Source organism: Ranitomeya imitator, chromosome 5, assembly GCF_032444005.1.
Source record: "Ranitomeya imitator isolate aRanImi1 chromosome 5, aRanImi1.pri, whole genome shotgun sequence".
NCBI classification, from domain to species: Eukaryota; Metazoa; Chordata; class Amphibia; order Anura; family Dendrobatidae; genus Ranitomeya; species Ranitomeya imitator.
In genome coordinates, this window is record NC_091286.1 from 706,093,576 (window position 1) to 706,105,669 (window position 12,094).

The 12,094-nt window shown below is 46.0% G+C and overlaps 1 protein-coding gene across 1 annotated transcript in view; it reads right to left on the minus strand.

Moving 5' to 3' along the window:
• Positions 1–12,094, minus strand: part of LOC138638876 (uncharacterized) — a 41,497-nt gene that overhangs the window by 13,489 nt on the left and 15,914 nt on the right. The window contains exons 3-4 of the mRNA XM_069728579.1: positions 4,243–4,392; positions 3,112–3,240 (exon numbers count right to left, since the gene is read on the minus strand). Of these exons, the coding sequence (XP_069584680.1) occupies positions 3,112–3,240; positions 4,243–4,392 (279 nt within the window). The remainder of the gene's footprint in view (positions 1–3,111; positions 3,241–4,242; positions 4,393–12,094) is intronic.

Consider the following 12,094-nt stretch of genomic DNA (forward strand, 5'->3'; position numbering starts at 1 on the left):
TAGTGGAGGGGCCGGAGATGTGACAAGGATTGGACAGGTGACAGGGAGTTGTGGAGGGGCCGGAGATGTGATGAGGACCAGACGGGTGATGGGGAGTAGTGGAGGGGCCGGAGATGTGACGAGGACCAGACGGGTGATGGGGAGTAGTGGAGGGGCCGAAGATGTGATGAGGACCAGACGGGTGATGGGGAGTAGTGGAGGGGCCGGAGCGATGACGAGGACTGGATGGGTAATGGGGAGTTGTGAAGGGGCTGGGGATGTGACAAGGACTGGAAGGGTGACAAAGAGTAGTGAAGGGGCCGGAGATGTGACAAGGACCGGAAGGGTGACAGGGAGTAGTGGAGGGTCCGGAGATGTGATGAGGACCAGACGGGTGATGGGGAGTAGTGGAGGGGCCGGAGATGTGACGAGGACCAGACGGGTGATGGGGAGTAGTGGAGGGGCCGGAGATGTGACGAGGACCAGACGGGTGATGGGGAGTAGTGAAGGGGCCGGAGATGTGACGAGGACCAGACGGGTGATGGGGAGTAGTGGAGGGGCCGGAGATATGATGAGGACTGGATGGGTGATGGGGGCTAGTAGAGGAGTCAGAGATATGACAAGGACTGGATGGGTGATGGGGACTAGTGGAGGGGCTGGAGATGTGACGAGGACCAGTTTGGTGACCGAGATTAGTGGAGGGGCCGGAGATATAACGAAGATCGGACAGGTGACAGGGAGTTGTGGAGGGGCCGGAGATGTGACGAGGACTGGACTGGTGATGGGGAGTAGTGGAGGGGCCGGAGGTATAATGAGGATCGGACGGGTGACAGGGAGTAGTGGAGGGGCCGGAGATATGACGAGGACCGGATTAGTGACAGGGAGTAGTGGAGGGGCCGGAGATATGACGAGGATCGGATGGGTGACAGGGAGTAGTGGAGTGTTATGACCTGGTGGTAAGGACAATTATGGACCTGGTGTTAAGAGCACACGGAATGACCTAATAGTTACTAATAATATAGGACGAGCTCTGAGATGTGGGAACTCTGCTGACCGCAATCCCTAATCCTATCACACACACTAGAAATAGCCGTGGATTGCTCCTAACGCTCCCTATGCAACTCGACACAGCCTAAGGAAGTAGCTAGCCCTAGAGATAGAAAAATAAAGCCTACCTTGCCTCAGAGAAATTCCCCAAAGGAAAAGGCAGCCCCCCACATATAATGACTGTGAGTAAAGATGAAAATTACAAACACAGAGATGAAATAGATTTAGCAAAGTGAGGCCCGACTTACTGAACAGACAGAGGATAGGAAAGGTAACTTTGCGGTCAGCACAAAAAACTACAAAAAGACCACGCAGAGGGCGCAAAAAGACCCTCCGCACCGACTCACGGTGCGGAGGCGCTACCTCTGCGTCCCAGAGCTTCCAGCAAGCAAGACAAAAATCAAAATAGCAAGCTGGACAGAAAAATAGCAAACCAGAGAAAAACAAGCAGGAACTTAGCTTCTGCTGGGAAGACAGGTCACAGGAACGATTCAGGAGAGAACTAGACCAATACTGGAACATTGACAGGTGGCATGGAGCAATGATCTAAGTGGAGTTAAATAGAGCAGCCAGCTAACGAATTAACCTCGTCACCTGTGGAAGGAAACTCAGAAGCCGCAGCTCCACTCACAACCACCAGAGGAAGCCCATGGACAGAACCAGCCGAAGTACCATTCATGACCACAGGAGGGAGCTTGACAACAGAATTCACAACAGTGGAGGGGCTGAAGGTATAATGAGGATCGGACAGGTGACAAGGAGTAGTGAAGGGGCCAGAGATATGACAAGGACTGGACGGGTGACAGGGAGTAGTGGAGGGGCCGGAGATATGACAAGGACTGGACGGGTGACGGGGAGTAGTGGAGGGGCTGGAGATATGACAAGGACTGGACGGGTGACAGGGAGTAGTGGAGGGGCCGGAGATATGACAAGGACTGGACGGGTGACGGGGAGTAGTGGAGGGGCTCGAGATGTGAGATGTGATGAGGACTGGACCTGTGATGAGGAGTAGTGGAGGTGCTGGAGATGTGAGTGTTGAGGTGAGTATAAAGAATTTTTTCTTTTCTTACATCCTCTGTTTATTATACTGTGGGGTCTGGAGAGCCCCCAGATAATAACTTCTTAACTTCTTTGGGGATTCATTACAATGGCTGACCCACTCATCTCTAGTTGCATATCCCCCCCAAAAAAAATCCCCACTGAACTGAAAAATAATGGTAACAGGACATTTCTACTGCACACAAATGAAATGCACTTGTCACTACTATTTTTTTTTAGCATATTATGTGACAGTATGAGAAATGTTGTTCAAAGTTACTCATCCAATAAAAAAAATAATTGAGCTGTCACCCACGACGGTACTTAGATAAAAAAAATAAATAAATAAAATAAAGTGAAATTGTTGGCGACAGAAGGGGGTTAGTGGCCCTTGAGGGCCGAGTGTGAGTTATGTAGGAATATCCACTTAATATGTGTAAGACGTGTACTCTAAGTGGACGCCTGTTAGTGGAGTGGAGTTGTGGCTTCCGTAGAGTTATCGAGGACCTCGGTGAGCGGCTGATCCCATTTTCTTAGGTGTTAAGTTCTGTTCATAGCTCTGTAACATTAGACAGCACCATCACTTTGTGCACATTGAACCCATGAAGACTGCGCCTCATCGTGGTGTCCCAACCCTCAAGGATGGAAGGTGGAGCTGAATATGTTCTACGATTGTCGTTTTAAGGTGAACTACATAAAGACCCCAAATTTAACTGCTACCCTTGGGGTCTTGCTAAGTGGTTGTGTTGTGTGGCCATGAAGATGAGTAGAGATGCAGAGAAAACCCGACCCAAGACGGGAGAGCAAAGAGCAAAATAAGAAAAAGATCCACTAGGACAATGGCAGGAAGACATGGAAGGGCGCACGGAGTGGCTACTGGAGGGTGGCTGCAGATCGGGGCACTTTACAGCGGGGCGTTGGGGTGGTTGGCCTAATGATCTCCCCGAGGACATATTCTGCCCCAGGCAATAAAGCTACAAACAGCAGCCCCATGGTGACAAAGCGTCATTCCTGGTAACATCCGGTCACTCGTGTATCTGGCATTACCTTTTTCTGGCTTCACACATTTCAGTCCTTTCTGTTCGCAGCATTTCTTATCCCCGGTGCAGTCGCTGTCCTGTGCACACGCCGTCGCAATGATTTTCTTCTTTGGTGCTGGACACTGTCCGGGCTTCACTACAAGAGACAGAGCAGCCTCCGGTCAGACCGAGCTCCTAGAATGCAGTGATGGTGAGGAGCACATGCCTTGTATTCCACTCTGCAGAATCTATCATGGGTGGTCTCCTCTCTACAACCTATATCATTCTCTTCCACCTTCTACAGTCTCTGCGCTTTCCTCCCTATCTACAGGTATATGATCTGCCCTCCATGAGCATGTAGATGCTTTCCTCTCTCCTCATACTGCCATTTGGGAGCAATGACAGAAGTAGCTAGACTCATGACCACTGTACTGCTCATGTATGGCTGCTTATATATCTCTAGATTGTATGGAAAACCTGAGAAAAGTTTTTTTAATCACATTTACTGCTATATTTGTATTTTTTCTGACCACCACTTTAAAATGAGCAGCACAATAATTAGAAACCACAAGAAATCGGGAAATCGATCTGCAGAGCCCTGGTTGTGTGACAAAGTCAGCAGTCTGCAGAGGTGAAGCTCTGGGAATCTGTCTGCGGGGAGCCATGTTGTCTCTTTGATTTGTAGGTGCGACGTCTTCATTGAGGTTTAATGAACACATGACGCCATTCTGAACCTACTAATCAGAAGACATGCAGACAGGGCGCAGGTAGGGTGCAGGTCGGCCCCGCTTCTTTCTGGCGGCCTGTCGATCAGAGTCCTATGAATAGATTTGCTCATCTGAAGAAGTCATGTTACATTTCGGAAGGCGAAACAATGGTGTGATGAGACCTGATGTAGTGCGACACGCCATGACACCCCCCAGGATAGATTTCTCTGCCTACTTATAGGGGAGTAGAGCGGACCCCGCAGTCCCACCCAGCTCTCTGCAGGTACTCTCAGCACCATAGGAGGATCAGCATTTCACTCCCGCCTCACTTTCGCCTCCTTTTTTTTCCTTTTGCATCTCCATAAAGCTGAGAGTTATTGTCCCATCACCAACATATGTTATCAGTCCAAAGGACTGACCGAGAAGTGAGACCACGGCCGCCATGTCCTCACCTGTCACTGTCGAGGTGCACTGATAGCGGCATTTACTAAAGCAGCAGCGGTCGGTTCCTTGGCACTGACTATCGCTGTGGCACTCATAAGGCGCGGGCTTCACATAGATACACATCGAATCGTCGAAACACGGGCAGGGGTTCAGCTTAGCTGCAGAGAGAAAACACAAGACGATAATCCCTTCTTATCACTACATAATAATGGAAATAATACTGCCCCCTGTGGTCACCAATGGTAACGATAATACTGCCCCCTGTGGTCACCAATGGTAACTATAAGGCCGGGGACACACACAACGTATAAAAAAACGGTCCGTTTTTGACGGAGGAGAATCGCAAAAATTTTTAGAAAACAGTGATCCGAGTGCAGTGCGAGGATGCGATTTTCTCGCATCAAATGATCCGTGTGACATCCGTATGGCATCCGTACTGCGTGTTTTTATCGCAGGCTTGCAAAACCAACATACGCCAATACAAGGGATCCATGTGTCAAAAACAAACAAACATATATACTGTCTATATATATATATATATATGTCAGTAGACACATATATGTATATATATTATTATTTATTCCAGTGCTATACAGCTTGAAAGCCGGTAATTCAATTATCGGCTTTTGCTTTCTCCTTCCTAAACCCGACATGATATGAGACCTGGTTACATACAGTAAACCATGTCTTCTCCCCATTTTTTTTGCATATTCCACACTACTAATGTCAGTAGTGTGTATCTGCAAAATTTGGCCGTTCTAGCTATTAAATTATGGGGTTAAATGGCGGAAAAAATTGGCGTGGGCTCCTGCGCAATTTTCTCCGCCAGAGTAGTAAAGCCAGTGACTGAGGGCAGATATTAATAGCCTGGAGAGGGTCCACGGTTATTGCCCCCCCCCCCTGGCTAAAAACATCTGCCCCCAGCCACCCCAGAAAAGGCACATCTGGAAGATGCGCCTATTCTGGCACTTGGCCACTCTCTTCCCATTCCCGTGTAGCGGTGGGATATGGGGTAATGAAGGGTTAATGCCACCTTGCTTTTGTAAGGTGACATTAAGCCTAATTAATAATGGAGAGTCGTCAATTATGACACCTATCCATTATTAATCCAATTGAATGAAAGGGTTAAATAAAAGACAAACACATTATTTAAAATTATTTTAATGAAATAAAAACAATGGTTGTTGGAGTATTTTATTCTACGCCCAATCCAGTCACTGAAGACCCTCGTTCTGTAAGTAAAAAAACATAATAAACCACCAATATACTTACCCTCCGCAGATCTGTAACGTCCAACGATGTAAATCCATCTGAAGGGGTTAAAATATTTTGCAGCCAGGAGCTTTGCTAATGCAATGCTGCTCCTTGCTGCAAAACCCCGGGGAATGAGGCTAAATATAGATCAATGATCTATATTTAGCTTCATTTGCGGTGAGGCGCCCTCTGCTGGCTGTTCATAGATCGTGGGAACTTACCTAGAAAGCTCCCAGGCTCGAGATCATAAGAGGACAACCAGCAGAGGGCGCCTCACCGCAAATGAAGCTAAATATAGATCATTGACCTATATTTAGCTTCATTCCCCGGGGTTTTGCAGCAAGGAGCAGCATTGCATTAGCAAAGCTCCTGGCTGCAAAATATTTTAACCCCTTCAGATGGATTTACATCGTTGGACGTTACAGATCTGCGGAGGGTAAGTATATTGGTGGTTTATTATGTTTTTTTACTTACAGAACGAGGGTCTTCAGTGACTGGATTGGGCGTAGAATTAAATACTCCAACAATCATTGTTTTTATTTCATTAAAATAATTTTAAATAATGTGTTTGTCTTTTATTTAACCCTTTCATTCAATTGGATTAATAATGGATAGGTGTCATAATTGACGCCTCTCCATTATTAATTTGGCTTAATGTCACCTTACAATAGCAAGGTGGCATTAACCCTTCATTACCCCATATCCCACCGCTACACGGGAATGGGGAGAGAGTGGCCAAGTGCCAGAATAGGCGCATCTTCCAGATGTGCCTTTTCTGGGGTGGCTGGGGGCAGGTGTTTTTAGCCAGGGGGGGGGGCCAATAACCATGGACCCTCTCCAGGCTATTAATATCTGCCCTCAGTCACTGGCTTTACTACTCTGGCGGAGAAAATTGTGCGGGAGCCCACGCCAATTTTTTCCGCCATTTAACCCCTTAATTTACTAGGTAGAACGGCCAAATTTTGCATAGCCACACTACTAACATTAGTAGTGTGGAATATGCAAAAAAATGGGGATATGAGATGGTTTACTGTATGTAACCAGGTCTCATATCATGTCGGGTTTAGGAAGGAGAAAGCAAAAGCCGGCAATTGAATTACCGGCTTTCTGCTATATCGCGCTGGAATAAATATTAATACAGTGGGGCAAAAAAGTATTTAGTCAGTCAGCAATAGTGCAAGTTCCACCACTTAAAAAGATGAGAGGCGTCTGTAATTTACATCATAGGTAGACCTCAACTATGGGAGACAAACTGAGAAAAAAAATTCCAGAAAATCACATTGTCTGTTTTTTTAACATTTTATTTGCATATTATGGTGGAAAATAAGTATTTGGTCAGAAACAAAATTTCATCTCAATACTTTGTAATATATCCTTTGTTGGCAATGACAGAGGTCAAACGTTTTCTGTAAGTCTTCACAAGGTTGCCACACACTGTTGTTGGTATGTTGGCCCATTCCTCCATGCAGATCTCCTCTAGAGCAGTGATGTTTTTGGCTTTTCGCTTGGCAACACGGACTTTCAACTCCCTCCAAAGGTTTTCTATAGGGTTGAGATCTGGAGACTGGCTAGGCCACTCCAGGACCTTGAAATGTTTCTTACGAAGCCACTCCTTCGTTGCCCTGGCGGTGTGCTTTGGATCATTGTCATGTTGAAAGACCCAGCCACGTTTCATCTTCAATGCCCTTGCTGATGGAAGGAGGTTTGCACTCAAAATCTCACGATACATGGCCCCATTCATTCTTTCGTGTACCCGGATCAGTCGTCCTGGCCCCTTTGCAGAGAAACAGCCCCAAAGCATGATGTTTCCACCACCATGCTTTACAGTAGGTATGGTGTTTGATGGATGCAACTCAGTATTCTTTTTCCTCCAAACACGACAAGTTGTGTTTCTACCAAACAGTTCCAGTTTGGTTTCATCAGACCATAGGACATTCTCCCAAAACTCCTCTGGATCATCCAAATGCTCTCTAGCAAACTTCAGACGGGCCTGGACATGTACTGGCTTAAGCAGTGGGACACGTCTGGCACTGCAGGATCTGAGTCCATGGTGGCGTAGTGTGTTACTTATGGTAGGCCTTGTTACATCGGTCCCAGCTCTCTGCAGTTCATTCACTAGGTCCCCCCGCGTGTTTCTGGGATTTTTGCTCACCGTTCTTGTGATCATTCTGACCCCACGGGGTGGGATTTTGCGTGGAGCCCCAGATCGAGGGAGATTATCAGTGGTCTTGTATGTCTTCCATTTTCTAATTATTGCTCCCACTATTGATTTCTTCACTCCAAGCTGGTTGGCTATTGCAGATTCAGTCTTCCCAGCCTGGTGCAGGGCTACAATTTTGTTTCTGGTGTCCTTTGACAGCTCTTTGGTCTTCACCATAGTGGAGTTTGGAGTCAGACTGTTTGAGGGTGTGCACAGGTGTCTTTTTATACTGATAACAAGTTTAAACAGGTGCCATTACTACAGGTAATGAGTGGAGGAAAGAGGAGACTCTTAAAGAAGAAGGTACAGGTCTGTGAGAGCCAGAAATCTTGATTGTTTGTTTCTGACCAAATACTTATTTTCCACCATAATATGCAAATAAAATGTTAAAAAAACAGACAATGTGATTTTCTGGATTTTTTTTTCTCAGTTTGTCTCCCATAGTTGAGGTCTACCTATGATGTAAATTACAGACGCCTCTCATCTTTTTAAGTGGTGGAACTTGCACTATTGCTGACTGACTAAATACTTTTTTGCCCCACTGTATATATACATATATGTGTCTCACTGACATATATATATATATATACCTATTCTATGTGTACACATTTATTATACCTATTCTACTGTAACCTGTCAGTGTGATTTTACTGTACACCGCAATGAATTACCGGCTTTTCTCTCTAACACCGCTGCGTATTTCTCGCAAGTCACACTGCTGGTCCGTGTGTGATCCGTATTTTTGGGGCTTCCATAGACTTTCATTGGCGATTCTCGGCCGCGAAACGCTGACAATCGCAGCATGCTGCGATTTCACTCGGATCCTGAATTCGGCCGAGAAAATATCGGATGATGGGAGCTGCCCCATAGATTACCATTGGGATGAGTGCTATGCGATTTTTTATCGCATTGCACTCGTCCGTATTACGGTCTAGTGTGACCCCGGCCTTATACTGCCCCCTGTGGTCACCAATGGTAACTATAATACTGCCCCCCTGTGGTCACCAATGATAACTATAATACTGCCCCCCTGTGGTCACCAATGGTAACTATAATACTGCCCCCTGTGGTCACCAATGGTAACTATAATACTGCCCCTGTGGTCACCAATGGGAACTATAATACTGCCCCCTGTGGTCACAAATGGTAACTATAAAACTACCCCCTGTGGTCACCAATGGTAACTATAATACTGCCCCCCACGGTCACCAATGGTAACTATAATACTGCCCCCCATGGTCACCAATGGTAACTATAATACTGCCCCCCATGGTCAGCAATGGTAACTCTAATACTGCCCCCCATGGTCACCAATGGTAACTATAATACTGCCCCCTGTGGTCACCAATGGTAACTATAATACTGCTCCCTGTGGTCACCAATGGTAACTATAATTCTGCCCCCCATGGTCACCAATGGTAACTATAATACTGCCCCCCATGGTCACCAATGGTAACTATAATACTGCCCCCTGTGGTCACCAATGGTAACTCTAATACTGCCCCCCATGGTCACCAATGGTAACTATAATACTGCCCCCTGTGGTCACCAATGGTAACTATAATACTGCTCCCTGTGGTCACCAATGGTAACTATAATTCTGCCCCCCATGGTCACCAATGGTAACTATAATACTGCCCCCCGTGGTCACCAATGGTAACTATAATACTGCCTTCAGTGGTCACCAATGGTAACTATAATACTGCCCCCATGGTCACCAATGGTAACTATAATACTGCCCCCTGTGGTCACCAATGGTAAGTATAAAACTGCCCCCTGTGGTCACCAATGGCAACTATAATACTGCCCCCCTGTGGTCACCAATGATAACTATAATACTGCCCCCCTGTGGTCACCAATGGTAACTATAATACTGCCCCCAGTGGTCACCAATGGTAACTATATTACTGCCCCCTGTGGTCACCAATGGTAACTATAATACTACCCCTGTAGTCGCCAATGGAAACTATAATACTGCCCCCCGTGGTGACTAATGGTAACTATAATACTGCCCCCTGTGATCACCAGTAGTAACTATATACTGCCCCCTGTGGTCACCAGTAGTAACTATAATACTGCCCCCTGTGGTCACTACTAGTATCTATAATACTGCCCCCTGTGATCACCAGTAGTAACTATAATACTGCCCCCTGTGGTCACTAGTAGTATCTATAATACTGCCCCCTGTGATCACTAGTAGTATCTATAATACTGCCCCCTGTGGTCACCAGTAGTATCTATAATACTGCCCCCTGTGGTCACTAGTAGTAACTATAATACTGCCCCCTGTGATCACCAGTAGTAATTATAATACTGCCCCCTCTGGTCACCAGTAGTATCTATAATACTGTCCCCCTGTGGTCACCAGTAGTATCTATAATACTGCCCCCTGTGGTCACTAGTAGTATCTATAATACTGCCCCCTCTGGTCACCAGTAGTATCTATAATACTGCCCCCTGTGATCACTAGTAGTATCTATAATACTGCCCCCTGTGGTCACTAGTAGTATCTATAATACTGCCCCCTGTGGTCACAAGTAGTAATTATAATACTGTCCCCTGTGATCACTAGTAGTATCTATAATACTGCCCCCTCTGGTCACCAGTAGTATCTATAATACTGCCCCCTGTGATCACTAGTAGTATCTATAATACTGCCCCCTGTGGTCACTAGTAGTATCTATAATACTGCCCCCTGTGATCACTAGTAGTATCTATAATACTGCCCCCTCTGGTCACTAGTAGTATCTATAATACTGCCCCCTGTGGTCACTAGTAGTATCTATAATACTGCCCCCTGTGGTCACTAGTAGTATCTATAATACTGCCCCCTCTGGTCACTAGTAGTATCTATAATACTGCCCCCTGTGGTCACTAATAGTGTCTATAATACTGCCCCCTGTGGTCACTAGTAGTATCTATAATACTGCGCCCTGTGGTCACTAGTAGTATCTATAATACTGCCCCCTGTGGTCACTAATAGTATCTATAATACTGCCCCCTGTGGTCACCAGTAGTAATTATAATACTGCCCCCTCTGGTCACCAGTAGTATCTATAATACTGCCCCCTGTGGTCACTAGTAGTATCTATAATACAGCCCCCTGTGGTCCCTAATAGTATCTATAATACTGCCCCCTGTGGTCATCAGTAGTATCTATAATACTGCCCCCTGTGGTCACTAGTAGTATCTATAATACTGCTGCCTGTGGTCACCAGTAGTAATTATAATACTGCCCCCTCTGGTCACTAGTAGTATCTATAATACTGCCCCCTGTGGTCACCAGTAGTAATTATAATACTGCCCCCTCTGGTCACTAGTAGTATCTATAATACTGCCCCCTGTGGTCACTAGTAGTATCTATAATACTGCCCCCTGTGGTCACCAGTAGTAATTATAATACTGCCCCCTCTGGTCACCAGTAGTATCTATAATACTGCCCCCTGTGATCACTAGTAGTATCTATAATACTGTCTCCTGTGGTCACTAGTAGTATCTATAATACTGCCCCCTGTGGTCACTAGTAGTATCTATAATACTGCCCCCTCTGGTCACCAGTAGTATCTATAATACTGCCCCCTGTGGTCACTAGTAGTATCTATAATACTGCCCCATGTGGTCACCAGTAGTAATTATAATACTGCCCCCTCTGGTCACCAGTAGTATCTATAATACTGCCCCCTGTGGTCACCAGTAGTAATTATAATACTGCCCCCTCTGGTCACCAGTAGTATCTATAATACTGCCCCCTGTGGTCACTAGTAGTATCTATAATACTGCCCCCTGTGGTCACTAATAGTATCTATAATACTGCCCCCTGTGGACACCAGTAGTAATTATAATACTGCCCCCTGTGGTCACTAATAGTATCTATAATACTGCCCCCTGTGGTCACCAGTAATAATTATAATACGGCCCCCTCTGGTCACTAATAGTATCTATAATACTGCCCCCTGTGGTCACTAGTAGTATCTATAATACTGCCCCCTGTGGACACCAGTAGTAATTATAATACTGCCCCCTGTGGTCACTAATAGTATCTATAATACTGCCCCCTGTGGTCACTAATAGTATCTATAATACTGCCCCCTGTGGTCAGTAATAGTATCTATAATACTGCCCCCTGTGGTCATTAATAGTATCTATAATACTGCCCCCTGTGGTCACCAGTAGTAATTATAATACTGCCCCCTGTGGTCACTAGTAGTATCTATAATACTGCCCCCTGTGGTCACCAGTAGTATCTATAATACTGCCCCCTGTGGTCACCAGTAGTATCTATAATACTGCCCCCTGTGGTCACTAGTAGTAACTATAATACTGCCCCCTGTGATCACCAGTAGTAATTATAATACTGCCCCCTGTGGTCACTAGTAGTATCTGTAATACTGCCCCCTCTGGTCACC